Below are 26739 nucleotides of genomic sequence, written 5' to 3' on the forward strand. Positions count from 1 at the left end.
GCGCGCATGAGAATCGTGAATGGAAATGCACAGTTGAACACCCCTGCTCGGCTTCGACACACTCGCCCCAATGATGGCAAGGGGATTTGTTCGCGATAGGTCGCCTGCCATTGATCAGGCTCTGTTTCAGTGACATGTACAAGAGATGGAATGCATTCGCGTGACTCTGTAGACGATAAGCTTGCCTGATATAGGGTGGAGCTTTTTCAGGTGACAATTCGGGAGTGTGGCAATAGCATCGATAGCATTGGGTTGGAAGTTCGAAGATGCGAGCAAGCGGTGACCTCAGTCTCCTCTGTAGCCTCGTGGGGCATTGACGACATGAGCGATTCTATCCTTGGCGCTGAGCACCTGTTCCTTGGATCCGCGAATGATGACAAGACCGTTGGAGCCCTTGGGAATGTTGATTTTCGCACCACTCGCCTGTTCATGCTCGCGCAGCGCGCTACCTTGTCTGCCGATCAATCGGGGCACGACAGACTGGTCGACCGTCAAGCGACCTTCATGCGTCTCTGCGCTGGTGCCAGACACAGCTTTGAGAATGCGCTCCGCAGCGGTCTCCAACGAGGCTGCATCTCGCGCCGAGAGTGTCCAGCTCACAGTTGCCGAATCTTCTTCGCCGATGCTGAGCTCGCTGAGCTCGAAGCCAAGATCGTCGAGACCGCTGTCAACATCATCGTCGATGTCGATGCGTGCTGCGCCACCGAGTGGAGCAGGGCCATCGCCATTGGCAGTAGTGGAGGCGATCTTGGGAGCGTTGACAGAGACGCCTTCCTCGCGCAAGGAGCGCGAGAATTGGATGAAGAGCTTGCTGCTCAAACTACGCGGCACCTCTACGGTCTTGGTGTGACTGGTAAAGCGTTCCAAGATGTCTTTTGCAGCTGCTTTGCAATCAGCCTCCTTGCCTTGCAGCTTGACGACGGTACCTTGAGCAGCGGCAGCCAGCTCAGCCTCGTTGATTGGCGCCTCGCTCGACTCGTACTCGCGATAGGACGGGAGGATAAGACGAACGTTGTGCAGCTGCTGAACTTCGCGCACGCCGCCTTGCAAGGAACGCTGCGAGGCAGCAGCGACGACGACGCCGTAGACTACGCGCGAGCCGAGTTCAGCGGCAGCCATCTCGAGCTCCTTGGCGACTTTTTGCGCAAGATCGCCAGGTCCGCGGATCGTGACGACGTCGGCTGCGGCCGCTTTGTCTCCACGCCTGGGAAACTGGACAAGGGAAGCATTGGCGCGGGGATCATCCGCCGCTTCGCCAGCCGCGCGAGCAATCAGATCGCGCAGATTTTGGCCGCCTGCACCGAGCAAGAGTCCATGGTGCTTCGCGGGGATGTCGAGCTGGATGGTCTGCTCTGCGTCGACTTCCTTGGCGATCGAGAGGATGGCACCCTTGGCAGCTGCGACGGCATCTTTTGTGCCTCTGATCTTGATCAGCGTCGTGCCATCTGAGGTGGTATCATCGGCAGCGCGATCCACATCGATCTGAGCGCCAGTATCGTCGCGGAGCTCTACCAACGTAGGAACAACATTAGCAATCGAGATGACGACCCAGACCGGCCACCTACGAAGCACTCACTGTTTACCGTGGAACCTCCTTTGCCCATGATGCGAGCTATGCTCTTCGTGCTGACTGTGATGTTTGTCGAGTGGTTGTTCTCCTTTTCGAACTCTATCAACTCCAGTAGCTCGCTTCGAGCGGCCTCAGCACCCTTCTTGCCTCCTCGAATCGTGACCTCGTCGGTCTTCGCATTTGCATCGCCTGCTGTAGGGAAGTTGATTCTGACGCCGTACGTGTCTTGCAGACGCGTGACGTACTTGCCGCCTTGACCAATGATGGCACCGTGCATGGAAGCGGGGGCTTTGACAGTCAGGGATGTCTCGTCGGCAAGTTGGGCAGCTTGCGCCTGGAGGCGCCTCAATGCCTCTAGCACGTTCTCCTTGCGACCAGTGATGGTGACTTTTGCCTTGGTGTTTTTGACAGGGCGCTTGGAAGTAGCCGCATCATCTGCCTTGGCCGCGCCATCGAAATCTACGCGCACGCCCAGCTCTTCACGCAGCTTGGTCACAGCCGCTCCTCCCTTGCCAACCAGATGAGGAACGTGCGTGGCGTCCACGCTCAATTCTTCCACGTGGCCATTGACGATAGCGTCGTCGACGGCGTCCTTGGCCACGCGCTTGAGCTCTGCTACGACGCGCGCCACCTCGCTGGTTGGCCCGCGTACCGTGATGGAGTCTTCAGAGGGGGTCAGACTTCCAGTAGCGGACAAGGCCTGGCCTAGCTTGACAGTGACGAGTCGTTCCTCGCCGATGATTGCGTTCAAGGTGGTGCCGTTGGGACCCACAAGCGATCGATGATGTTTCTGCGGGACAGTGATCACCTCGGATTTAAGATCCGCAGCAAGACCGGCAGCTTTTGAGAGCTCCTGCTCGACGACATCGAGCAAAGCCTTCACTTCCGCATCTCTGCCCTTCTTGTCTACCGCGCCCAAGGATCCATGGACGACAAGTGCGACATCTGAGCGCCCTTCGCCTGCTTGATCACCAGTCGGCGCTGGTGGGAAGAGCACATCGACACCCCTCTTTGAGTACGTGGCGAGTCCACTGCCGTTCTTGCCAATGATGAAGCGATGCAAGAGAGGGTCAATATCAATCGCTCGAACGGACGCGGGGCTGAGAAGCTTTGCACTCTCGTCAATGCTTGCTCTTGCGGCATTTACAGCTTCGCCATCTGAGCCGACGATTTCGAGCTGCACTGAGCCAGAGCTCTCGATGATGGCGGGTCTAGGGGTATAAACCTGCGCACCAGCAGTGCGAGGCAGCTTGCCCTTTGTCTGCAGCCAACGAAGGATGAGCTTGGCGTGCTCGACTCCGCTTCCTGATTGCCCTCGATGGTAGCTGGTGAGGTCGACTACCTCGACGCGAACAGCGTTCGCCTTTTCCATCGCAGCCGTCAGCGCGAGGGCCAGCTTCGTCTGAGGTCCGCGGATAGTGACGCTGTCTGAGGGATCATCGATGGGCGCCAGCTCCACACTGCAGCCTGTAGAAGCGAGAATATCTTGTGCTGCATCGCCGACCAGCAAGCGGTGCTGACGTTTGGGGATGCTGATTTGCAAAGTTCGGAATGAACGCTTCATCTCGTCCACTTGAGATTCAATTGTTGCGACGACGCGAGCTACTAGGTCACGATCGCCGGTCACGACAATGTTGAGGTCGCGCACACGAGCTGGCTTGCCTGCGTCCTGTTCCGCTTCCTCCTCTTCCCGATCATTGGGTGCCAGAAAAGCTGCCCTTGGAGGTACGCGGATGCTGACATCGCCCTGGCCCACCTCGCTCTCGAGGCGCTGGGCGTTGGCGTTGCGAGCACCTGCAATGAAGGGATACAGGATGTGGTCGATGTTCGAGAGACGCTGCGTCGTGCGGCTTGTACGTTCAGCGACGAGCGCTTGGATTTGCTTGACCGCAGAGCGCGCATTGATCTCGTCTCCATCGATCGTCACTGTGATTTGTGGCTCTGCGTCGTAGTCGATCTCGCCATTGGCGGCAGCACTCGGGGCGTGAGCAGCAGCGCCAGGATCACCTTCCTCCGCTTTTGGAATATTGATGCGCACGCCAGTAGAGTCCGTGATTGACTTGAGATTCTTGCCTTTAGCCCCAATGACGAAAGCTCGTAGAGACGATGGGATCAGTACCGTAAGAGAGACCTGTGGAGGATGGGGAAGCGTTGAAGATCAACCTGCCAGTGTTGTTGCTGTTCAGACCAAGAACCCTCACTCACGTTCTTCGCGAGCCCTACAGTGAGCTCTTTGCGAGCCGCTTTGACCTCCTTTTCGTTGTTGCCCTTGATGACGAAAGTGGTGGTGCCGGTCTTGCGGGTGGAGCTGGCTTCGATCTTGATGCTCTTGTACTTGGATTGGATGCGCGTCATCGTGTGACCCAGCTTGGCATTATCAGCGGGAGTGGGCACAACGAAGCTTTCCTGAGCCTTTGGGCGAGAGACGGCCGGCACACTGCGGCCAGGCGAAGCACCGGCAGCAGCCGACATTGGCAGGCGTGCGCCCCATTGGCCTTTGGCTGCGGCGGGTGCTCCTCCGAGCGATGGGAAAGCAGCCTGAGAGTCGAAGTCTGGCTGCGACTGTGCCGATGGTTGCATAGGGTGAGGCTTGCTAGGAGCGGCAGCAGAGGCCGCGGTCTTGGGTGCAGGGAATGGATCTTCCGAGAGGGAAGGAAAGGGGTCCTGAGTCAGATTGGTGCTTGCGCCAGAAGGCTGTCCTGAGTGTGCGGGGGCGCCACCCGCAGATGCAGACCCATGCGAATTGGTATTTCCATTGAGATGAGCCGTATTTCCGTTTGCCGTGTTCGAAGAGTCGACGATTGAACCAGGAGTTGCTGCCTGCTGCTGCTGAGCATGCAGAGCTCGAAGTTCAGCTGCCGATACCATGGTGCGGGTGGAGTGGACCAGTTACTACAAGGCGGGGGAGTTGCGACGACACAATGACTGCTTGTTGATGTAAGTACAGCAGCGTCAAGGTTATGTGAGCGGTGGATGCCTGGAGCAGAGAAGGTAGGTGTCGATCACGAACAGGATGGCTTCACCCCGGCCAAGTAAAGACTCGTGACTGTGACTGCAGCAGGCGCTCTTTCTCGCTGGCTGCTACGCATGCATGGCGTCGTGGACTGGATGCTTTAATTGCGCTACAGAAGACGTGCTCGGCGCCCGCGTGCTGCACCGCGCGGGTGTGTGCTGGATCCATGCATGCATGCACATGGCGCACGTCCACGTCGACACGAATCTGGAACTTTTGCGCGCGTGGCGCACACCAACAACAACTCATCATCAGCCACATCATTTGACAGCTCCATATACAAGGAGCATGCGGCAAGATTTACGCCCGGGACTTCAAGCAACAGTCTGAGTGTGAGCTTCGAGGACACTGAAACAGCAGCTTCGTGACAGCGTGACATTGTTCGTGGATATGGCAAAGCTCCCATGTCGTGAGTGGGATCGATTAATGGTCGAATGTGTGCACGGTTCCTTCTTTCACGCGGTCGATCGCACGGGCAGTCGTCGATATTCAAATGTCTTTTCACATTGACTGATTTGTGCTTTACGATTAAGAGGCTATGCAACAGAAGACTGCGCTGAAAGAGCTTTTGCAAATTTTTGAAAGAGTGGATGAGGCCATTTCGAAAGGCGCGTGACATTGTGAACTGCACTCGAAAGCTCATTGGTGCCCAAGCGATCGCGCTGGTGTACTTTGCGTGCGTGCGGAATTACTCATCCTCTACCGTCGCCTTTGTTGAGCGCTTTTTGACGTCGGACGCGTCAGCGACGGCAGTGGATTTGGCCTTTGGCTCATCCACCTTTTTGCCCTTCGAGGCAGTCGATGCCTTTTTGGCAGGTGCTTTGGCAGCTCCACCACCACCAAGCAGACCGCCGAGCAAGCCAATGAAAGCGAGACCACCAGCGATAGCCGCTCCGATGCCACCCGCGACATCTGGCTGGGCTTTAATGGCGCCGACGGGGTCTTGGCGCGCAGCTGCGATAAAGTCTTCGAGTTTCTCGCGTACCTGCGCAACGACACCAGGTCCACTAGCAGCCTTGCTAGCCTTCTCCTCTTCCTCCTTCTTGGCAGCTTCCTCCTTCTCCTCCAACCCTTGCTCAACTTTCAGCTTCTTCGCCCAAGATTCTTCTGCAAGGGTCTTGGCGTCCTCTACGCTGTGTCCGACGTAGATGTTGTCGAAGAGAATGTTCTCATCCATGGTCCAGATCTCGTACCCAACGGCAGCGATACTTGTGAAATGAGAAGGCTCGAGATCCTCAAAGAACTTGGGGTTGGGGATCTTTGCCGGCTTCCACTCGCCCTTGTACGCGGGATTGTCGATGAGAGGCGCGTTCCACGGGCCTTTGAAGTCAGGGTTGCTCTTTGATGGCCTGATCCAAGGGCCACAGCCGGGCGCCGCTGTGCACTTGGGGTTGGGTACCAGTGCAGCCGTCCATTCGCCGTCTTCCTCGTCGTCCCACTCCTCTGGCTTTTTAGCATCGGGATCCGGCACAACTGCGGGCTCGTCATCCAGCCAGCCTTCCGGCTTCACAGCGTCCTCATCGGGAATAGCAGCTGGGGCCTGCAATCGACAGCCGGCTCGTCATGAGCTTGGTATGCCTCAAGCGTTGGGACGTGTACACTCACATCTTCGTCCCAATCATCCGGTTTCTTGGCATCAGGGTCAACGATCTTGGGAGTGTCGACCCAGTCAGCCGGCTTCTTGTCCTCGGGGTCATCTGCAGCGAGAGGAGCAGCAGACAGTCAGAGTTGTCCCGCAAATACTGAGCTCGCACGAGAAAAGCTCACCGATCTCTTTTGGTGGGTTGACAGGAGGCTCAAAGTCCTCCAGCAAGCTACCCTTCTTCTTAGACTCGTTGTTGATCAGGATCTCGTAGGTTTGATCAGGGCTTGGCGCAGACATGTCGGTGTTAGCATAACGTGCAAGACCGAGATGCTGCCCTACTCACTTGACAATAAGGGTGTAAAGTGCGCTGGTTTTGGCAAGCTTAGGATAAGGAGGATTAGCGAGGTGCTTCTCCTCCAGCTCTCCAGTCTTTGGATTTTTGTGTCTGAAGATGAAGTGCACTTTGTTCGTGGAGCCGCACTGGAGTGGAAGAGGGAGAGTAGTGACGCATCAGCATGACCATGCGCTGAGCTCTTGCCCTGTCAGCCGTCGATCAGCAGAGCTCACCTTGTCAGGGCCGAACATGATCGTATATCTGCGGTCGTACAAATGACAGGTGGGCGGACTTTGAGCCAGTGCGTCTTGCCTCTACCTCTGCGCCTGGTGAAGGACTCACGGCGTCTTGTCGCTGAACTCTTTCGCTTGGATGCCTTCAGGACTTTCGCTGAGGAGCTTCATGTACGCTCCACCGCAAGTAAGACCATTCTGGAGCTTGGTCTCGTACTGCACCACGAATGGCTTGCCCTCCTTCATCGCCTTTTTGACATCGACAGGTGCAGGAAATTGGGCAGAGATGGCGTGCTGCGCTGCCTTGGACTTGGCAACCAGCCCAGCGTCTCCCTCGAGACCTGGAAACACCGTCGGCTCCTCGACGCTCCATTCACCAGAGTAGGCAAACACTTCACCTCCTGACTGCTCCTTGGTGGATGCAGAGGGGGACCATCGCTCGGACCAGTCTCCAGCGAATTGCTCTAGGAAGGGCGCCTTGATGGAAGTGGGCTGTGATGCGAGCAGAACTCGCCTGAGCGAGGGCGCCTTTGTAGCGGACAGGAGAGCGACTCACGACAAAAGCTGGACGCTCTGCCTCCACAGCAGAGGCAGCCACGAGGACTGCACCGATGGCGAGTGCTGCGTGCGACTTCATGGTGGTGCGATTGAGTCGCCTTTTCTTGCTTGCTTGCGTGATAGAGAGCTTGAGCAGCGAGCGTGGGGCCAAGTGTGCGGTCTGGGAGATGGGATGGTAGTTGTGCTGCGAGAGTGTGGCTTCAGCGTCTCGCAGAGCTTTCGGATATCCGGTGATTGCTGGACATTATAATGACGAATGAGACAACATGCACCTCGAGCCTCGCCTCGCCTTCATTTGACTCACACACTCACGACTCACGACTCCAAGCTCTAACCACGCGTGCATGGTCCTCGTCGCTCACGCCATCGTCGCGCCCAGCCATGCGTGCATGCAGCCACGCACGCTTCGGCATCCTTCTTGTGCTAAGAGCGCGTGGAGCGCTAGCAGCAGCTGCATGCACGAGCCTTATTTTGGTCGCAGTGCCACGTCGGCAAGCGTCTCGTGAGTTGCTCGGCCGATAAAAAGCAAAGAGCTGAACACGTGACCCGCATGCTCGGTCTGCCGAACGCAGGCGCCGTGAGTCAGAACTCACGACTTGACTTATCATGGCAAGCAAGAGCACTCCACCAGACTCACACTCAAGACTTGCACTTCTCTTCAGGCTCTCAGCCTGCATGGCTGGCCCATCAGAGCTTGACATGTGGCACAAAGGCTCATCATTCATAGGACTGACTGATTTGAGTGGGCACCACTGTTTGCACGCAATGCACCGCTACATCCTGATGAATATGCTGCGACCACGCACGCATCTGTTGCAAGCTCCGCGCCTGCTGGACCGCTTTGAGGGAGGGAGATTCGTGATTCCCTCTTCTTTCCAGGAGTTTGGCTTGGATTTGCGTCGCCTTCTTGCGCATGCGTGCGAATCTCGAGCTTGTCTCCTCGCTTCCGCTTCTCCTCCCTTGTTGCAGGCGATGACCGGTCGATCCGTCGGGCACGTCCCTTTGGACGTCGGCTGCTGGGCGAAGCTTGTCTTGTTCTCTGGCATCGCTCACGATGACGCGGATGAGTACGACTTTTGAGCATCGCGAGCGAATGGATGAACCATGGATTGAGTGAGCCGAACACCAGAGCTCCCACGGCCCCGCCGCTGCGACCGTCACGACCGCTCCCGCAGATGACTCCCATCGTGCAGCCTACCGCTCGCAGGAGCGATGATGATGATGAAGGGCAGTCTCACGCATATACCGTACCACCGACGCATGCCACACGCGTTTGCGCGCCCGCGAATCGGCGCACGTGAGCGGCGCGCAGCGGGGCTTGCAGCAGCAGCAGCAGCAGCAGCAGCAGCAGCAGCCCAAAAGGTCGAGCCCCTGGATGGCGCGCTCGCAAGCACCGCACCCACAGGACCTGCAACGCAAGTCGAGCGGCCAATCGGGATCGAGGCGCGCGCCCATGATCGAGGTTCATTCACAACTCGTATCTCCAAGCTCCCACACGGCCGCCACCTTGACTGGAGCGTCCTCGACGTCCAACACCCTCGCTTCTTAATCGCAGACGTTGTGCGAGCCTTGTGCGCGCCCACCGATTGTCACGTAGCGTGCCGCACATCGGCTCCTCTGCCCGAGACACCGCTAGCAAGCGGCCGCTGGTACCTCAGCGCATCCAAGGTCGCACTTGCATTCCCTATCCAGGGTAGGCGTCTCTCTCCGCGCTCCTTCCCGCCAAGCCAAGCGGCTTTTTGTAGTCTGCTTGCGCTCCGACCAAACGCTTTGCGACGCCGAGCGAGCGTCCAGTTGCGCATCTCCATCACACCACCGGCCTAAAGTTGTGCGATGGGAAACATCCTCTGTGGCTGTTGTAAGTGCTCGCTGTCGTAGACCACAGCACTCGTGATGCGCGCTGCGGGTACGTAGCTGAAACGAGTGGCGCCTTCGCCTTTGCTCCATAGGCGGTCGCTCGCGCAACGCTCAGTACGAGCCACTGCTGCTCGACAATGAGCGCGACGCTGTGGCCGACTTGTTGCAATATCTCGAGAGTAAGTGGGGGCGTCAACATGAAGCTCGTCCTAGCATGCAATCTGAGACAGTCCCACGTTTTCGCTACCCGCCCACGAGCAGATAGGGCAGAGACAGACTTTTTCACAGGCGACCCTCTTAGGTCTCTTTCCACCCTTTCATTCAGCGACAATGTCGACCTTCAGCGCAGCGCAGCCCTAGCGTTTGCGGAAATTACGGAAAAGGAGGTGCGAGAGGTGGGCAGGGATACGCTGGAGCCTATCATGTTCTTGCTGCAGAGCCATGATGTTGAGGTTCAGCGCGCTGCCAGTGCAGCGCTTGGCAACTTGGCCGTGAACTGTGAGTGGTCACGATAGGCAAGAAAGGGGTGCGGCGGGCGCTCGGCCAACGCGCTATTCGGTACGCGTCCTTTGCACGACATTGACCGACTCATCTCGCCCTACAGCCGAGAACAAGCTTCTCATTGTCAAGCTTGGCGGTCTCGAGCCTCTGATCCGCCAAATGCTCAGCCCGAACGTCGAGGTTCAGTGCAACGCAGTCGGATGCATCACCAACCTGGCAACTCACGGTGCGTCGGACGCCCAGAGCGCGCTCGATTGACCAAGTCACTGACAGAGCTGTCTTTCTGCAGACGAGAACAAGACCAAGATTGCAAAATCCGGCGCGTTGGTTCCGCTCACCCGCTTGGCCCGCTCGAAGGACATGCGTGTTCAGAGAAACGCCACAGGTGCACTGCTGAACATGACTCACAGCGACGAGAACAGGCAGCAGCTTGTCAATGCAGGTGCTATTCCCGTCTTGGTCGGTCTGCTGGGAAGTAGCGACACCGACGTCCAATACTACTGCACAACCGCCCTGTCGAACATTGCCGTGGATGCTGCCAACCGCAAGAAGCTTGCGCAGACGGAGCCGAGACTAGTGCAGAATCTGATCGGCCTCATGGAAAGCTCCAGTTTGAAGGTGCAATGCCAGTCCGCGCTGGCTCTCAGGAACCTCGCCTCGGACGAAAAGTACCAGCTCGAGATCGTTCGCAGCAACGGACTGCCGCCTCTCCTCCGCCTTCTTCGCTCTTCGTTCTTGCCTCTCATCCTTTCAGCCGCGGCATGCGTTCGCAATGTCAGCATTCACCCTCTCAACGAATCGCCGATTATCGACGCAGGTTTTTTGCACCCTCTGATCGACTTGCTGAGCCACGAGGACAACGAAGAGATACAATGTCACGCCATCTCGACACTGCGCAATCTCGCTGCATCGTCGGAACGCAACAAGACGGCGATTGTGGAAGCTGGCGCGGTCGAGCGTATCAAGGAGCTAGTGCTCAACGTGCCTCTTTCTGTGCAGTCGGAAATGACGGCCTGCGCAGCCGTGCTGGCCCTTTCAGAAGACCTCAAACCTCAACTACTCGAGATGGGCATCTGCGAGGTCTTGATTCCCCTCACTGCATCGCCGTCGGTAGAGGTTCAAGGAAACTCTGCTGCTGCTCTCGGCAATCTCAGCTCCAAGTCTGACGACTATGCGCCTTTCAATGCCGTCTGGTCGGAGCCAGAAGGCGGTCTGCATGGCTATCTCGTCCGCTTCCTCGAGAGCGCCGACACGACGTTCCAGCACATTGCAGTGTGGACAATCGTTCAGCTGCTCGAGAGCGGTGATGCTCAGCTCGAGCAGAACATTCGCGAGTCTCAGCACGTCTTGCCTCTTATCAGACGCTTGTCTGACACGCCCGCAGGCAGCGAGCGGGGAGGTTCCGCCTTGGCAGGGCCCAACGCGGATGGAGGTTCTGATGATGGTGGGGACGCGGAAGGCGAAATTGCCAGCCTGGCCCGCCGGATCCAAGACATGCTTCTCGACGACGGCGGTGCGTCAGCCAGCGCATCGGATGCGCACACCGATGGCAGGTGATCGCGTCTCCCCTCACTGCGTGGCCAAGCCACACACACTGCGAGGGCCTTGGGCACATGCGAGCGTATCCTCATGATCGAGCGATTGTTCCCACGCTCAACCGAGCTTATTCCTCTGGCGCTATCGCTCCATTCGAGCCCTTCTTCCTTACTGTTCGTCTGTCCCTTGCTTCACACGACACGCGCGCGCAAGACAAGACTGCGAATGATATTTGACACCATATGCATTCTCAGAGTGAAGAGTGATACAGAATAACGACTGAGATGCGCAGAGGCGCATTTCTATTGCGCCACGCGTCGCTGGAGAGACATTTGAGAGCACCTTTCTGTGCCCGCGCTGCGCGAGCTCGACGTCAACAAAGGGTGGGGGGAGCAGCTCTTGACACTCGCGCTGTCTTTCTTTGCCCACACTGCGCGGGCGCCGAAGGAACTCATACGCATGCTCGCTAGGATGGGTGAAATGCGAAGGACCATGATGCTGATTGCATCGCGCGCCAAGCATCTGTAAGGGCAGACGTGATGGAAGCTTGCTCGCATGATCGCGTGCAACGCCACTCGCCGTGTCCCATATGAGACCCGGGCGGACCCGGCCCCGATGCCGATGCGCACAGTCACAAGTCAGACTCGACTCTCGATCACGACTATTGGCTCGACGATACCGTTGAAGCGCCAGCGCCAGACAAGCATCACGTTGCATCACGTATTGGTTTGCACGCAGCACTCCCAACACGCGCGGCTGCAACGCAGGCCGGGCGACCGGACGATGCCGCTCGACGCTCACCCCTATTGCGCGTCACATGAAGTTCAGGATCATCGAGCAAGATATTCACGTCCTCGACACTTCACCACCGACATTTGCAACTGCAGTCACAGCGCTGGTTCCGTTGCATGCACGACTTGCCTCGCAACCTCGCGAGTCGTGAGTGCCTGCTCCAACATCTGCCTGCTTGTAGGTTCGCAGGTGCTAGAGCCAAAAGTCAAGGATGAGTAGTAGTGAGTCTATGAGCGCGTGTGCTCGTGGTTGCGGACAAGGAGTGATCGAGTCATTCATCTCGCACTCTCACCTCTCATCAGCCACACAATCGCCGACTTGAAGCTGCGTCGCCATCAAATCTCCTTTGCTGTCGTGCTCCGACTCGCGGCTTGTTGCTCGAATCAAAGTCGTGGAGTGGACGATGCAGGCGCGCGTTTGCATGGCCTCTGCGTGCCTGACTCGCCTGAAAGCAGCGTGCTTATATAGTCGCTCGATCAAGTTCAGACTCGCATTCGCATTCACGATTCGGTCTTGACGATTCGTGGTCGGATGCTTGGTCCACCGCCGTCTTTCCAACTCGAAGGGCGACTCGATAGCATCATCAGCCAGTCACTTGCTGTGCTCACCCCGTTTGGTGCTCGCGCGCGCGCCGCCGGCCTTCAATCGCTCCGGCGCCCCGCCGCAATCTCGAGTGACGAGTGCCATGCAGCATAGCTGTGCCTGATATCTGCCGCGCGCGCGCGCGAGCCCCGGGGTTCGGCAGGTGGGCTGTGTTGTCCTATATACATGCAAGGATTCGTAAAGTGCGAGCGAAAGCAATATTCAACACCAATTAATACTCTGAACGCGCGTTTGAGTTTGACAGGTTCAAAAGGTGCTGCTGCTGCTGCTGCTGCTGCTGCTGCAAGGGAGAATTCGTCATTTGAATTCGTGATTCAATGCCCCGCAGGAGTTTTATCAGGACAAAGAAGGCAAGCCTTAGCACGTCGCGCAAACGAGGATCCCAGCCGCGTCTCCACTCGTGTCGAATCATGCCATCCACCTTTCTTAGCGTTCCATCTGCTCTTGACGTTCCACCATCCACCTCCCCGGGACATCTACAATTCGCCCCGTTCCCACATCAAAGAGTTCACCGAGATCGCACCCCCGATCAGGCGTGCAACCTTGCCTGCGCTTCGCTCGCTATCCCAAAGCAGCCTGCGAATCCGCAAAGGACGCATCCATCCACAGCAAAACAAACGCCAAAACCCAATCAATCTCGCAGCTCCATCGTAGCACTTGGTGCTCAATTTCGCACAGGCTCCGTTTGTTTCTGCAACGGCGATGAAAGGGCTCAAAGATTTTCGTCGCTCTCTGAACAAGGACAGACAGTCGGGAGGACGTCCAGGCGCAGCGGCGCCTGCAGTCTTCACTGGCGTGAAGCACGCGGTGTCTATCCAGCCGCCCAAGAAGGTCATCAGAGCGACACGAGACTACAGGTCGAGAGCACCACAAGAGCTCAGCTTCTCAAAGGGAGACTTTTTCCACGTCTTGTCCGATGAATCGGGAAATCCAGAGTGGCTGGAAGCGACGAATCCGGTTTCGAACGCTCGCGGTCTCGTACCTGCCGCATACTTTGACATTCTCACAAATGCCAGACCACCTGGCGCCGGCGGAAGCGGCTCAAATCTGAGCTCGCCTACACTGGGAGGCCCTGCGGGATCCGTGAGAAGTACAGCCGCAGGTGCAGCCGTCACGGCCAAGGGTGGCGGCGGGCTGTATGCGGTGGTGAAGTACGATTTCTCTGCAGAACGTGCAGACGAGCTGGAAGCAAAGGCGGGCGAGCCAATCATTGTGATTGCTCAGTCCAACTTTGAGTGGTTTGTTGCCAAACCTATTGGCCGGCTAGGAGGCCCTGGGCTCATCCCGGTAGCATTCGTCGAGATCAAAGATTTGGCTACCGGCAAGATCGTCGACAATGTGCAAGAGTTGATCGAGAGCGGGGTGGTGCCCAAGGTGGAGGAGTGGAAAAAGATGACGGCCGACTACAAGAAGAATACGATTCCACTTGGCCGCTTCGACTTTGGAGGTAGTGCACCGGTCAGCAACTCCCCTTTCGGCTCAACAGACGTAGCGGTATCAGGCGCTGCCATTCCGCCAACCCCGCCTTCAAAGGACGCGGAATTAAGCTCGAGTGCGCGCTATGGAGACGTGCAACAGGGCGGCGAAGTTGAGGGTGCTGTGGAGCTGCCTGCTGGCATGTCACCTGGAGAACCCCTACCGGCGGGTTTGGTCACCTCTGCCACCGTGGACTCCTTCCACTTTGAGCAGGGCGACTATTGGTTCCGCATACAAGCTGCCCACGTCGCGCACGATCCCTTGCCAGGTACGGATCCTGAAAGTCGCATTCCGCGTGCGCCTAATGGGGAAGAGCGGGATTTGATCTTGTACAGGCTGTACGACGACTTTTACGAATTTCAGATTGCGCTGCTGGACCACTATCCCGCCGAGGCGGGTAGGGAGACGAGAGCTGATGGAACCCCCTCCGAACGAATACTGCCGCTGATGCCTGGCCCATTGGATGAAGTGGACGACCTCATCACCAGTCAGAGGAGGGTCGACTTGGACGCCTACATCGTCGAGTTGACCTCGCTGCCGGATTACATTCTGAAATCCGAGCTTGTGCGTCTATTCTTCGAACCGCGGCCGGGAGATCACTGCACCACCCACCCATTAGTCGCGGGCGCTAGTGTGGAAGGAGAGCTTGGAAAGGAATACAGTTATCTATCAGGCGCCCTCGGCAATCGCGCCAGCGTCGCGCAAGGTACTGGGGTCAGCAACGGAACCAAGTGAGTGGTAGTCGAAACGAGGGCAGGCGCATCGCATCGCATCGCATCGCATCGCATCGCTAGAGCTGACAGCTGAAGAGCTTCCCCGGGCGCAGCAAATATGCGGAAGACATGCCAGTGGGTAATCATGTCGACGACATGTCGAGGAGTGTCGGCAACCTCAGCATTGGAGAGAATGGGCAGCGAGTTTCGGGGAGAAGCAGCGATCTGAGAAGCGACACCAAGTCTGCAGGTTCCCATCTCAATCCTCACGGCTCAATGGCGAGAAATCACTCCGCAGCGACTTTCGAATCGCAGGGATCGAATGCATCCGGAGCTTTGCGGCATCAACCAAGTTTAGGAAATCAGTCCAGCATGTCAGCAGGAAGCTACATCAAGATCAAGATTTTCAACAAGGCCAACGACGACTTGGTGGCTATCCGCGTGCCACCAAATGTCACGTATGCTTCATTGCTCGACAAGGTCAAGGAGAGGCTGGGCAACGAGCTGGCGGCGCTGCGCTACAAGGACGCGCCACCATCGGAGGGAGGCAGCGGTCACAATGTTCGGCTCTATGACGATGACGACTTGAAGGAGTGGCTAGGCAGCGGAGCTAAGCTGACGCTGTATGCAGACGTCAAGTGAGATGGGGCCAGCGTCGCGCACACTTTGACAAAAAATCTCCCCTTGCACGCTGCTACCCATCTGGACCCGCATTGCCTCGCTGCTCGTCTCTCGCCTCGCCTCCAACAACAGGACCAGCCTTCGGTGCCGACCGACCCACCTCGTCATTCCACGATACCCACGACGAGGGATGGGAAGTCTTTAGCATGCCATCCTTCCGTGAACTCGCCGCCGTCTGAGCTCGGTGCGAAGACGCAACGCGCCTTGTCGTCGGCTTTGTCTCTTCCTGCTACGATGGTCCGCACATTGTCGCTCCGTCACGGATCAACTTATCCCATCGCTTTGCTCCGTCTCCAACTGCCGTTGTTGTCACCAGCAAGTCCTTTAGTATTTCACCTCATGGCTGCAGAATATTTGCGCACGCGCTCTACTTTCCTCATGACTGACTTGTGGACATTAGGAAAATTCCATGCTGAAAGCTTTTTTTGTTGTGATGTTCCTCGTGAATGTCACCCTTGCCTCGCTGTAAGAGGTTGCGCTGCAAGCGCACACGTGACGCGCGACTGGGTTCGCCGTGCGTCGCGGCGTGCGTACTCCCGCGCGAGAAGATGGCCTGCGAAACCTTTCTTCCTTGCCGTCGTCTCGTCACGAACTGCCACACTACGCTCGTCCATTCGCGGATATGTCCCGATTTTGACGACAACATCCGCCCAAATCGACTCGCCTCATCATGCCTCACAAACGAGCCAGCACGCACAAGCGTCTCGCCTCTCGGCAGGGCGCGAGCGACAAGGCTCCGGACGCCAAAGTTATGCGAGGTCACTTGTCCGACGTGCCCAAGTCTGCCCTGAGAATACTGCAGGCTGGCAAGGTGAGGGAGGATTTCCGCAGCAAGATGCACCTGCCAGGTATGAGAAGGAGCGCAGAGGACGTTGGACCGAAAGCCAAAAGGGAAGCGCTCAAGCAGCAGCAAAAGCTCAAAGGGGAGGGACATGAAAAGGCATCATCAGCATCCACATCAAACTTGACGCTGCGGGAAGGCGAAAAGCTGGGCGATTTCAATAGGAGAGTCGAAATGGCCATGGCGCCGAGATTGCCATCCAAGTCCAGCCGAAAGAGGAGGAAGCTGGCGGCTGAGAAACAGGCTGCGCTCGATGCTGGTGCTCCACACGTGTGCAAGGATCCGAGTAGGTGCTTGGTGCATCAGCAATTGGCACACAAAGCTCGTCTTGCTCGCGAGGAGAATGAGGGTAGCCAGAGCAAGAGCGAGAAGAGGTTCGCGAAGCGCGAACCGGGCAAGGCGGATTTGGCGCGAGCCAGGGCTTCGTTGGAAAAGGCTAGTGCGGGTAAAGGTGGCGCGTTGGCTCGATCGAACAACGTTTCGGACGAAGAAGAAGAGTTGGACTTTGCACCTCGACCGCAAGGAAGGCGCTTGAACGACGTCGCTCAAGCACCACCCACACTCACAAGGGCTCCCCGGGGACACGGCGAAGCGGCAAAGGCGAGAAAGAGAAAGTTGGCGGAAGCGTTGGGAGCCAGCGTACCTGAAGTCGACGCTAGACATGTCAGACTACCAGACCCCGTCGTTGGCAAGAGTCGAAGCGGCGTCAATGTGAGGAGAGAGGAAGAGCTCGAAAAGGAACGAGAGAGGGCCATCAAAGAGTACAGGAGGATGAAGTTTGGGAGAGAAGAGAGGGGCATGTGACGAAGCGAGGGGCATGCGACGAAGCGAGGGGCATGCGACGAAGCGAGGGGCATGCGACGAAGCGAGGGGCATCCGACACACAGCAGCCCCGCTGCACCGAAATGCACATGTACTTTTATGCTCAGCGGCGTCGCTCATTGTAAAGACGAGTGCCCGTGTTCATGTCGCCTTTTCCCCCCCCTTTTCCCCCACCGCACGGCTCTCTACTCGGCACCGCTCGACGCCCATACCACGTCGCAGAAGGTCGGAAGAGCATCCACGTGCGAATATCAAACTTGTAAAGGGCTTGCTTTCGCTATCACCCTATGAGACTTTGGTCAATGAAGGGTCATAGATAGTAGCCTGCCCACATGCGAATATTCGCGCGAACTTTTCGCACTGCTCAAGCTTGCAGCCGTCGACCAAAATGGATGCATTTTCGTGCACACTGACGCCGAACGGGTTACGACGTGCGGTACTACGAATTTAGGGGCGGGCAGTCCTGCTTGGATGCGGCGTCTTGCCCATCAGAGGTTTGGAGCCAGGCGTCTTTGGGCTGACACCAACATCGTACGGGGCGATTCTGCCTCCAGGAGAGTAGATGCCAAGCGTGCCTCTCCTAATGGCTCTCCTAAAGCCCCATTTTGTCTTTGCCCTTTCCCTCTCGAATCCATCCTTGCCCACGCGCGCCGTCTCGCGCTGCCGTCTGAGATCGGATCTGACCCGTGGAGAGTTCTTGACGTAGTACTCCCACGCTAGACTGAACATCTCTCCTCCTGCGGGGTAAGGCGATGGCAAGTCCGAGTTGAAGGCTGCGTCTTTGCGGATGGGGCCAGAGAATGCTCCTCGGTCGTTGAGCGTGGCCTTCTTTTTGAGAATGGTAGGGTGCCTCACATAGATGAATGAGCACGTCTTGAAGCTCACTTCGATGTTGCCCGGAATGAACATTTGAGTCGCTGCATAAGCTGGCAGCACAAACGGCTCGACGCCGGCTGGAAGCGACGGCGGTCGTCTGGGCGACAGCTGCACTTTCTTTTCCGTTTGTTGCGGTATGGGCTCTTCGGCCAGATTCTTCGCAGCTGCTGCCTCCCCCTCGCCAACATCCTTGCCCTCATCCCGAGCGCTGCTGGCCTCTTTCACCTCTTTGTTCTGCTCACGCTCCTTTGTCCTCTCCTTTGCCTTTGCGTTCTTGGCATTGACTGGTCTCGATGTCCGCTTGATCGGCTCCGTCGCTGCATCATCTCCAAAGGCGGCGGAACCACCATTGCGGAACAAGCCGGTTCGTAGTTTGGGGCTGAGCATGGGAATGGAGGCAGGATCGACGCTGATGAGGTCTCCAGGGTTGAGCAGCGTGTTTGGATTCCTCATCTGGGAGCGAGATGGACAAGATTCTCAGCTAGGGGCCATAAAGCGCGATACTCGACCACTCACCCTAAAGCCATTCAGTTTGACGTGACCATGCACGACGAGGGACCTTGCTTCGTACACGCTGCGTGCAAAGCAAGCTCTGAAAACGGCCGTGTCCAAACGCCTCTCGATTTCTCGCACAAAAAGACTGGCGACTGGCATCTGTTGATCTGCAGATGGCTCGTCTTGACCAAAGCCGGGAAGCAGGGATTCGCCAGAAGCGGAACTGGAAGCGCTTCGACTCAGGGCGAGACGATCCCTGGCGCCGGCTGCTGTGGATTTCGAAGATGGGACGGCATCTCTGAGCAGAGCAGGCAGGGCTGTAGGCAAGAACCACCGCTTGAAGCGCTTCTCGGGCAACCAATCTCCGTGGTAGGATCTCAGCAATCGCTTGCTCCTCCACCGCTGTTGGTACATCGTCAACGCAGTCGCCCTAAACGTCGTCTCTCGAACAAAGTTTGGCAATGTGGACCTCGCAATGAGACTGTACAAATTGTCCGCTGACCACGCCTAGCCGTGGGCCAGAGTGGAGGGTGATGTGGGTGAGGAGTGGCGCTGTTAGTCGAGCGCGCCCGCGCAGCTCGCACGTGGGCGTCCTCGCAACTCACCATGCGGGGCTTGTTGCCCTTCAAGTCGTGGGCAAACGTCCTGGCGTTGCGCATCTTGGCGGGGGGCGTGGGCGTTTGGGGAGGCGGTCGAACTTTTCGAGGAAAGACGGCATACAGCGCGAGCAAGGAAGGAGGAGCTTGATTGAATGCGTCCGAAAAATGCGCTTTTGGTCACGAAGGATTAAAAGATGGCGGCCGCGGGGGGCGGCATGGATGCAAACGGTCACAAGACGCGCGCGCGACGCAGGTGTACCCGGCCGAGAGAAGGCAGCCGCGCGCGAATGTCACGTGTCTCGTTACCGCGCAAAGGAACGAACGTGCGATGGCGTGCTCACGCGCGGCGATGCGATGCGGTTTGGATGCAGACGCGCGATTCACGGAGCTCACATTCACATTGGCGATGAGGCACACAATGCGTGCGCTGAGATTGTGTGCCTCATCACCAAGAAGATGGGCGCATTCAAGCATAGCGATAGAGGGAAACTCGATGCATTTCGAGGTCGAGCGCACCCCTCGACGTTGAATTCGCGATGGTCTGACGTTTTTGATGTGCGCACCGGCACGCGCGCTCGCAACGCAGGCTAATCCTACTCGAGCTGCACATGCAGCAGCAGCATGCAGCATCAGCACCATGCAAAATACCTGCGCACGCCCCATCCTCGCGCTCGCTTGCGTGCGACAATTTCTTTCGCTTCTTCTCGATGCGCGCGCGACGATGCTGCTCGTGTGCCAGTCACGACGATTCGCGCAAGAAGAAGTCGTGAGTCGAAGGTGCGCGACGCTCGGATCACCTTTTGCCCTCTTTCTCTTCTCCCTTTTGCCCTCCCCTTCACCACCATCCACCGCTATCTCATCAGCAGTGTGTTTCCCCATCTCGTCGCCGTCACGCAACATTCACCCTCCCGCACAGCCCTTCATAATGGCTCAAACCAACGCTGCTCGTGTTCCCCTGCCTGCCGGCCACTTCCTCTTCACCTCGTGAGTTTTCACAAAGCGCGCGTCGCCGCGACGTCGACGTCTTGCCTGTCTGACAAGAAAGCGCACCCTTGCTACAGAGAGGCTGTTGGTGAGGGTCACCCCGACAAGATTTGCGATCAAGTGTCTGATGCCATCCTCGTGAGTATGGGTACAGCCACCTACCTTCCAATTCTGCTCGCATTGCGCCCCGCTCTGACGCCCAGCGTAATCATACACAGGACGCTTGCTTGGAGCAGGACCCTTGGTCCAAGGTTGCCTGCGAGACTGCGACCAAGACCGGCATGATCATGGTCTTTGGAGAGATCACCACCAAGGCCCAGATCGACTACCAAAAGGTCATTCGCAACAAGATCAAGGACATTGGTTACGACCACAGCGACAAGGGTTTCGACTACAAGACTTGCAACGTGCTCGTCGCCATCGAACAGCAATCGCCAGACATTGCTCAAGGTCTGGATCACGGAAACTTGGAGTCGCACGGTGCTGGTGATCAGGGAATCATGTTCGGATACGCTACCGACGAGACGCCCGAGTTGATGCCCTTGACCTTGATGCTCTCCCACAAGCTCAACACGGCCATGTCCGTTGCGCGTAGAGATGGAAGCCTCGGCTGGCTCAGACCAGACTCCAAGACTCAGGTCACTGTGCAGTACAAGAAGGATGGCGGCGCAGTCGTGCCTGTGCGCGTGGACACCGTCGTCATCTCTACACAACATGCAGAGGAGATCTCTACAGAGGACCTCCGAAAGGAGATTCTCGAAAAGATCATCAAGAAGGTCATTCCCGCTGAGCTGCTCGATGCACAGACCGTCTACCACATTCAACCCTCTGGCCGCTTCGTCATTGGTGGTCCTCAGGGAGGTGAGTGGTCGCGCGCGCGCGCGCGCGCGCGCTCGCGCATTCCGAGTGATCGTGCTGTGCTGTGCTGCGCTAACAAGCTGCACGTCGAACACCGCAGACGCTGGTGTCACTGGCAGAAAGATCATCGTCGACACTTATGGAGGCTGGGGCGCTCACGGAGGTGGTGCCTTTTCTGGCAAGGACTTTTCCAAGGTCGACCGTTCCGCTGCCTACTCTGCACGCTACGTCGCCAAGGCCATCGTCAACGCTGGTCTCGCGCGTCGAGTTCTGGTGCAGTTCTCTTACGCTATCGGTGTCGCTGAGCCGCTGTCGGTCTACGTCGACAGCTACGGAACCAGCTCCAAGACGGACGAAGAGCTCGTTGAGATTGTGAGGAACAACTTTGACCTGCGTCCCGGTGTCATGATCAAGACGCTCGACTTGCAAAAGCCCATCTACGCCAACACTGCCAGGGGTGGTCACTTTGGTCGTTCCGAGTTCGCTTGGGAGCAACCTAGGCAACTCAAGTTCTGAGGTTGCGGCACTCGAGTTCAGAGGTGCGGCACTCGAGCTCCGAGGTGCGACGGTATTTTCTCTTCTGCTCTAGCCCGACTGGCTCTGACTGCTCGCCAATCGATTCAACACTCGCATGGGCGAGTCGTCGGGGCAAAACGGCAATCCCTTTTGATACGCCTTCTTTGCGGGTGTCTGTCCCGCTTCCCTCCTCCGTGTCTTTTTCTGTTCTTTTTTGTTTACTTTCGCGTTCTCTCGTCCCTCTGCAAAAGGTCGTGGCTGCTCTAGCGCGCGCATTCACGCACACACACACACACACACACACACACACACACAAACATCTGTACTCCATTGCAATGTCACACGTCAACCGTGAGTGCGTGGGGGTGCGTTGTAATGCTACGAGGAGCGCGCGCAAGAATCCCTCGCGGAGCGCCCTTCTACAGGAGACCAGGGGCAGGGCCAGGCAGATCCTCTGCGACGCCCCTCTCTGCAGCCTTGACATCTTCGAGGACTCTTTGCCACAAGCGAGCAGTAGCGATGGGGTCGTTGACTTCGGGCCTATGATCCGACTCCTTGAGACGCATGAGGAACTTGCCTCCGATCTTGGCAGACTCTCCGATGAACGGCGTGCCCTTTGCCAGCTGCTTTTCCGAAAAGCCCAGCGCTGGATTGACGGCAGCATTGACGATGGCGAGACTGCCTTGTTGAGGTGGAATGGCTTTCCAAGAGGTCAGCTTGTCCAGCAACCAGATGAGGATACGAGGCAGGGCACGAATGTGAGGCAGGTTCCAAATGTTGGAAGCGACGAATCCGGGATGGATGCCGTGCGCAATGACGTGCCTGTACGCTTGCGATCGCGAGAGTCGAATCTGAAGCTCTCGCGTCCACATGAGCAGATAGAGCTTCGTATCGCAGTACGCCATGACTCCTCCCAAACCTCGCTTTTGACGCTTCTCGTAGTTGAGATTGGAAAAGTCCAACCTGCCGGCGTGATGAAAGATGGAGCAAGTGTTGACGATGCGAGGTGCGCGCGCCTTTTTCATGCTGGGAAGCACGTACAGTGTGACGAGGCAGTGCGCCAAAAAGTTGACCTGGTGCGTGAATTCGAAACCGTCGGTGGTGTGGATAAAGGGTCCCATGGCCGATCCGGCATTATTGCACAGCACATCGCACACCCTTTCGCTGCTCCTCCACTTTTCCCCAAACGCCTTGATATCGTCAAAGCTGGTAAAGTCGACCTTCCACCACTCCAAATTCTCGCGCTTCACATGAGGATGCTTCTTCACGATACCATCGATCACGTCGTTGGGATGCTGCTCGTGAGGTGGAGGGTCGCGACATACGAGAATGACGTTGGCTCCACGCTTGGCAAAGATCGTGGCAGCTTGTTGACCGATACCCGAGTTTGCACCAGTGACGATGACCGTCAGACCGGCCATCGAGTCAGGTCCAGTGCCCTTTGCACCCGCTGGCTCCGGATAGTCCTTTCTCTCATCCTCTCCGACGAATCTCCGCCACTGGCAGTAGAGACGACTCCATACGGGAGTAGTCTGCAGCAGACCAGGTCCGAGACAATGGGTGTCGTACACCGAGGGGATTTTGCGGCAGATTGCGTGGCCTGCCATGGTGCGTGCGGGCGTGAGCGTGCGGGCGTGAGCGTGCGCGTTGAGAGATGCGTGCGCGTTGAGAGATGGAGTGGGCGTGCGGTCGTTCGCGTTGAGAGATGGAGTGAGCGTGCGGGCGCAGACGTGTCGTCGTCGTCGTCGTCAGTAAGCGATGCGGTGAGCGTCGTGCGCGCGCCTCATCGTTGCGGTGGGACGTACAGTACGTGCAGCGAGCGACGTAGATTTACGTGATTTGCAGCTGGTCTGCTGCTGCAGCGACGCGACCGACGACGTCCTTTGATTGCATGGCCGCCTCGCTCGCTCGCTCCATCATCGCTCCATCGCTTTCAGCAGCGCGCGCATGCAAACGTGCTCTTTCTCGGGACCGAGTAAGCCCGGCGGGGGGGGGACGTGCCGTGCAGCAGCAGCATTGGTGGGCCCCCGCGTGCATGTGCACACGCAGCAGCAGCATTCACGATTCGACTTGCAGCTCGAGTCGAGGTTCAAGATTCACATTCGTGATTCACGATTGTCACCCCGCCGTTTGTCAAGCATTCCATGCAGGAACGGCGCGCACGTCCGCCCGCCCGCCCGCGGGGATGATGGTGCCGCGTCGGTCGATCGCGCGGCAGAGGTCTGGGGCAGCTATATAGCTTCGAATTGCGATCGGGAAATCGTGAATGTGATTCTTGCCCACATCTCGCGAGCGCGCTTGTCGCAAGTGAGGCGGGTGAATGGTCAGGGTATAATAGTCAGTCGCGAGTGGCATGTGCACCGCGACTTGCGCCCGGCAGGCCACTGTATGACCACGCGCGTGCGGGGGGGCGCAACTCGCAATCGCCGAGCGTGCGCGATTGCGAATCATGACGAATGGAGAGGTTGCACGAAGCGGCCATGTATATAGGAGCTGCAAGAGCGATCGTTCAAAATAGGTAAGGTGGTGGTGATCTTGGGGGCATGCACTCTGCAACTTCCGCTTCAAGTGCGCGACGCGGTCGCCACGCGGTCGCCACGCGGTGTAGCAAGATCGCGCCGCGTGGCGGTGATGCTCAACAATTGGACACCTTTGAGTTTATTTTGGTTCATGGCAGAGAGACATGGGTCAGGAGGTGTGGGTGAGGTAGACTATAGGTCGCACCAGAATGCATCTTGGTTGAGCATCACAAGCAATCACTGCTGCGCGCGCCTCCAAGTCTCGCGTGTGGCCTCGCTTTACCCTTGGATGGCCAACCAAGTTCCACCCCTTCGTGCACGTACAGATCATGTCTAGTGCCAACAGCCATACTTGTGCGGCATTCTCACAACGTTTCCTAGACGTCACCAAGTCGAGTGCGTGTACACGTGATTCAAGACGAGTTGCTGGGGTCATGCATCTAGCAAAGCTGTTCGTTGACTAGTTGAGACGACGTCGCAATCATAAATCCAAACAGCTCGACTCGGTCACGACTCGCAAGGGGTTCCCCACCCCCAAATCGACATTCGTGATTGGTGACGCTTGCGTGCAGTCACCCGCAGCGGCGCGCTTCAAACGCGCTCAGTGACCCCACCAAAAATCAGATCCGACTCGTGACTCGCTTTGAATTGCGCAACCACGAATGCTCGATGTAGAAGGTCGACTCAAGGACTGTGCGGTCAAGAGTGATGCATCTGTGGTCTTGAATCAGGTGAATGTCCCTACAAGCCCCTCCACGCGCACGCTCGGGCAATCCGAAGAGATCTGAAAAATGTACCCTCGGAGGTCGAAGCTGAAGCCGCCCAAACAAGCACCCTCGGCTTGGCACAACGTGCGAGCCCGTCACACACCGCTGTTGTCTTTGATATGCCCACACACAGCTCACGCCAGCAGAGATTCCGCACTGCTCACGACTTTCGAGAAGCCCTTCATTGCGCAACCCTATATCTGCCCGCGCATCCATTGATAATCTCCATGCCGCTGCGCGGCCTAACCCTAACCCTAACCGCCCTAACCCTGACCCTAACCGCGGCAAAGCCGCACGCTGCTACGCAGCGAACCCTAACCCTAACCGGCCACATGGCAACTCAAAGCTTGATACGAGGGCTAAGCAAAAGGTGGTCCCGGCTAGAGAAGATAGCCGATGGCGATGTAGCCGATGGCGATGGGACGCAAGGCGCGGTCTAGACCACAGCAGAACTTGCAGGGCCACGCGTTGTTACAATAAGGCACTCACAACTGCCGACTCGATGCGTACGCGCTCCAACAACCCGTACAGAATAGCGCTAATCCGTACGCGCTCAAGCAACCCGTACGCGAGCGCACAAGCGCCCCGGCGTGTGTGTCCCATCGCCAGCGTCTATGTTCTAGTCCCATCAAAATCACGTAAATGGTGCGCGCGCGTCAGAGCAAACGCAAATGCAAACATCGCGCGCGCGTCTGCAAACGAAAATGCAAACATCGCGCGCGCGTCTGCAAACGTAAATGCAAACATCGCGCGCGCGTCTGCAAACGTAAATGCAGACATCGTACGCGCGTTGGTAAACGCAAATGCAGACATCGCGCGCCATTTGGCAAACGCAAATGCAAACATCGCGCGCGCGTTGGCAAACGCAGATGCAAACAACTTGCGAGTCCCTCCACACGCGCGTGCGCACAAAGACTCATCTTGCTGTCGAGGTAGTCACGAGTCCACAAATTCGTGAGTAGCAATGTCAGCCAAGGAGAGCTTTCCTTGGGCAAAAGTGTCGTCTCGTCTCCCAAATGTCAGACGGGCTCTATCAACGTGTGCGTGCCAGCGCTAATGTCCCCTTTGGTCAAGCAGAGGACGCGCGCGACTCGTGAGCGCCGGCCTCGAGCAGTCGCGAGTACTCGATCGTGACTTCTTTACAAGCGATCCCGTGGTAACGCAAATGACGACAATTGATGCGCACCTGCGACTGATGAGCCGTGTCACCGAGAGAGAAGCGTCTAGCTGCGGCTCCTACTGCAGTTCAAGAAACAAACGCGCGCAGAAGCCCCGCCCCGCCGCGTGCCTGAAGCTCATGCAGAGAGAGCAGGAGCGCATGTGGGCCACTTGTTCAACCTCGCGCGTGGTGGTGAGTTCACATTTGTTTCTCTCGAGTCGGCGCTTGCTGAGGTGTAGACTCACATTTGTTTCTCTCGAGTCCGTGCTCCAGACATCGAAAAGTCGGGGAGTCATGCATCGCGACCGCGTATATCCAGCTCGGGATATTCATGCAGCTTGGCGCTGCTGCGGGTCGGGCACCGCGATAGCAAGCGCGCAGATCAGAAGAGTCCGGGTCATCATCGAGTGGTGCTGACTCTCCATACACGGCGTGGTCTCTGGAAGCACACCGGCAGGACGGTCAAGCGCCACGGTCTGTATCACGGATATGCAAGTGTGCGTGCGAGCAGCAGAGCCCTCTTACGAGTGTAAGCGTTGTGCACCGTGCATCGAAATCAATTCATCTCGCACTTGCTCCTGGAAGCTTTTGACAAAATCGTCGTCGCTCGAGATTCCTCGGGCTTGATAAGCGACAGCAGTGGCCTGACGAGAGACTCCAAGACATTCGTCAAGGCATCAAGAGCAATGATGGCCTGAGGCTGTACAGGGACCACGCCTGCCGAGGCTCTAGAGTGACCTAGTGCGCTGCTGTACAGAAACGTAAGCGAGCGAATAATTACTCCCGTCGCCGCCTCGCAGTACCGTCACGGCCCGAGCAAGGCGTGCACAAGAGAGTAACAGCAGACGTCC

The 26739-nt window shown here is 57.5% G+C and overlaps 10 protein-coding genes across 10 annotated transcripts; 5 read left to right on the forward strand and 5 right to left on the reverse strand.

Annotated features, from left to right (window-relative positions):
* Positions 1 to 80: 80 nt before the first annotated feature.
* Positions 81 to 4648, reverse strand: IE81DRAFT_322497 (hypothetical protein). Its single transcript, XM_025513658.1, has 3 exons — positions 3776 to 4648; positions 1577 to 3701; positions 81 to 1508 (listed from the first exon to the last, which is right to left on the reverse strand). Exons 1-3 carry the CDS (start codon positions 4436 to 4438, stop codon positions 286 to 288), a joined length of 4011 nt encoding a protein of 1336 aa, XP_025370584.1. The 5' UTR covers positions 4439 to 4648; the 3' UTR covers positions 81 to 285.
* A 307-nt stretch (positions 4649 to 4955) lies between these two features.
* On the reverse strand, positions 4956 to 7543 carry IE81DRAFT_300704 (Calreticulin-domain-containing protein). Its single transcript, XM_025512221.1, has 7 exons — positions 7292 to 7543; positions 6845 to 7227; positions 6736 to 6763; positions 6512 to 6648; positions 6351 to 6451; positions 6189 to 6280; positions 4956 to 6123 (listed from the first exon to the last, which is right to left on the reverse strand). The coding sequence occupies exons 1-7, from the start codon at positions 7370 to 7372 to the stop codon at positions 5272 to 5274; spliced, it is 1674 nt and encodes a 557-aa protein (XP_025370585.1). The 5' UTR covers positions 7373 to 7543; the 3' UTR covers positions 4956 to 5271.
* IE81DRAFT_90701 (hypothetical protein) lies at positions 7342 to 7957 on the forward strand. The gene is made up of 2 exons (XM_025517735.1): positions 7342 to 7870; positions 7956 to 7957. Exon 1 carries the CDS (start codon positions 7543 to 7545, stop codon positions 7813 to 7815), a length of 273 nt encoding a protein of 90 aa, XP_025370586.1. The 5' UTR covers positions 7342 to 7542; the 3' UTR covers positions 7816 to 7870; positions 7956 to 7957.
* Positions 7958 to 8703: 746 nt separating this feature from the next.
* IE81DRAFT_322501 (putative VAC8-vacuolar membrane protein required for the cytoplasm-to-vacuole targeting) lies at positions 8704 to 11554 on the forward strand. The gene is made up of 5 exons (XM_025513659.1): positions 8704 to 9151; positions 9243 to 9329; positions 9412 to 9648; positions 9755 to 9877; positions 9941 to 11554. Exons 1-5 carry the CDS (start codon positions 9127 to 9129, stop codon positions 11206 to 11208), a joined length of 1740 nt encoding a protein of 579 aa, XP_025370587.1. The 5' UTR covers positions 8704 to 9126; the 3' UTR covers positions 11209 to 11554.
* Positions 11282 to 12262, reverse strand: IE81DRAFT_90730 (hypothetical protein). Its single transcript, XM_025517736.1, has one exon. The coding sequence runs from the start codon at positions 11902 to 11904 to the stop codon at positions 11356 to 11358; it is 549 nt and encodes a 182-aa protein (XP_025370588.1). The 5' UTR covers positions 11905 to 12262; the 3' UTR covers positions 11282 to 11355.
* A 571-nt stretch (positions 12263 to 12833) lies between these two features.
* Positions 12834 to 15872, forward strand: IE81DRAFT_300708 (hypothetical protein). Its single transcript, XM_025512222.1, has 2 exons — positions 12834 to 14789; positions 14885 to 15872. Exons 1-2 carry the CDS (start codon positions 13285 to 13287, stop codon positions 15411 to 15413), a joined length of 2034 nt encoding a protein of 677 aa, XP_025370589.1. The 5' UTR covers positions 12834 to 13284; the 3' UTR covers positions 15414 to 15872.
* A 130-nt stretch (positions 15873 to 16002) lies between these two features.
* On the forward strand, positions 16003 to 17273 carry IE81DRAFT_90774 (hypothetical protein). The gene has a single exon (XM_025517737.1). It carries the CDS (start codon positions 16123 to 16125, stop codon positions 17095 to 17097), a length of 975 nt encoding a protein of 324 aa, XP_025370590.1. The 5' UTR covers positions 16003 to 16122; the 3' UTR covers positions 17098 to 17273.
* Positions 17274 to 17562: 289 nt separating this feature from the next.
* Positions 17563 to 19145, reverse strand: IE81DRAFT_346631 (alpha-L RNA-binding motif-containing protein; the record flags this gene model as incomplete). The annotated part of the gene is made up of 3 exons (XM_025516058.1): positions 17563 to 18444; positions 18508 to 18993; positions 19092 to 19145. The coding sequence occupies 3 exons, from the start codon at positions 19143 to 19145 to the stop codon at positions 17563 to 17565; spliced, it is 1422 nt and encodes a 473-aa protein (XP_025370591.1).
* A 617-nt stretch (positions 19146 to 19762) lies between these two features.
* On the forward strand, positions 19763 to 21826 carry IE81DRAFT_322507 (putative SAM2-S-adenosylmethionine synthetase 2). The gene is made up of 4 exons (XM_025513660.1): positions 19763 to 20069; positions 20147 to 20207; positions 20288 to 20930; positions 21028 to 21826. Exons 1-4 carry the CDS (start codon positions 20011 to 20013, stop codon positions 21441 to 21443), a joined length of 1179 nt encoding a protein of 392 aa, XP_025370592.1. The 5' UTR covers positions 19763 to 20010; the 3' UTR covers positions 21444 to 21826.
* A 36-nt stretch (positions 21827 to 21862) lies between these two features.
* On the reverse strand, positions 21863 to 23050 carry IE81DRAFT_288721 (NAD(P)-binding protein; the record flags this gene model as incomplete). Its single annotated transcript, XM_025511784.1, has 1 exon — positions 21863 to 23050. One exon carries the CDS (start codon positions 23048 to 23050, stop codon positions 21863 to 21865), a length of 1188 nt encoding a protein of 395 aa, XP_025370593.1.
* Positions 23051 to 26739: the final 3689 nt, after the last annotated feature.

Source organism: Ceraceosorus guamensis, assembly GCF_003144195.1.
Source record: "Ceraceosorus guamensis strain MCA 4658 unplaced genomic scaffold IE81scaffold_20, whole genome shotgun sequence".
NCBI classification, from domain to species: Eukaryota; Fungi; Basidiomycota; class Exobasidiomycetes; order Ceraceosorales; family Ceraceosoraceae; genus Ceraceosorus; species Ceraceosorus guamensis.

Bases quoted from the DNA above. Each gene is read 5' to 3' on its own strand.
- IE81DRAFT_300708 (XM_025512222.1), top strand. From the start codon at position 13,285: ATGAAAGGGCTCAAAGATTTTCGTCGCTCTCTGAACAAGGACAGACAG. The intron at 14,790-14,884 runs GTGAGTGGTAGT...CCCCGGGCGCAG, and splicing joins GGGGTCAGCAACGGAACCAA to CAAATATGCGGAAGACATGC.
- IE81DRAFT_90774 (XM_025517737.1), top strand. From the start codon at position 16,123: ATGCCTCACAAACGAGCCAGCACGCACAAGCGTCTCGCCTCTCGGCAG.
- IE81DRAFT_322497 (XM_025513658.1), bottom strand. From the start codon at position 4,438: ATGGTATCGGCAGCTGAACTTCGAGCTCTGCATGCTCAGCAGCAGCAG. The intron at 3,702-3,775 runs GTGAGTGAGGGT...CATCCTCCACAG, and splicing joins CTGTAGGGCTCGCGAAGAAC to GTCTCTCTTACGGTACTGAT. The intron at 1,509-1,576 runs GTGAGTGCTTCG...CTACGTTGGTAG, and splicing joins AGGAGGTTCCACGGTAAACA to AGCTCCGCGACGATACTGGC.
- IE81DRAFT_90730 (XM_025517736.1), bottom strand. From the start codon at position 11,904: ATGCAACGTGATGCTTGTCTGGCGCTGGCGCTTCAACGGTATCGTCGA.
- IE81DRAFT_322507 (XM_025513660.1), top strand. From the start codon at position 20,011: ATGGCTCAAACCAACGCTGCTCGTGTTCCCCTGCCTGCCGGCCACTTC. The intron at 20,070-20,146 runs GTGAGTTTTCAC...CCCTTGCTACAG, and splicing joins GGCCACTTCCTCTTCACCTC to AGAGGCTGTTGGTGAGGGTC. The intron at 20,931-21,027 runs GTGAGTGGTCGC...CGAACACCGCAG, and splicing joins CATTGGTGGTCCTCAGGGAG to ACGCTGGTGTCACTGGCAGA.
- IE81DRAFT_300704 (XM_025512221.1), bottom strand. From the start codon at position 7,372: ATGAAGTCGCACGCAGCACTCGCCATCGGTGCAGTCCTCGTGGCTGCC. The intron at 6,764-6,844 runs GTGAGTCCTTCA...GTACGACCGCAG, and splicing joins GAGTTCAGCGACAAGACGCC to ATATACGATCATGTTCGGCC. The intron at 6,649-6,735 runs GTGAGCTCTGCT...CTTCCACTCCAG, and splicing joins TCATGTTCGGCCCTGACAAG to TGCGGCTCCACGAACAAAGT.
- IE81DRAFT_90701 (XM_025517735.1), top strand. From the start codon at position 7,543: ATGACGAATGAGACAACATGCACCTCGAGCCTCGCCTCGCCTTCATTT.
- IE81DRAFT_322501 (XM_025513659.1), top strand. From the start codon at position 9,127: ATGGGAAACATCCTCTGTGGCTGTT. The intron at 9,649-9,754 runs GTGAGTGGTCAC...CTCGCCCTACAG, and splicing joins TGGCAACTTGGCCGTGAACT to CCGAGAACAAGCTTCTCATT. The intron at 9,878-9,940 runs GTGCGTCGGACG...GTCTTTCTGCAG, and splicing joins CACCAACCTGGCAACTCACG to ACGAGAACAAGACCAAGATT.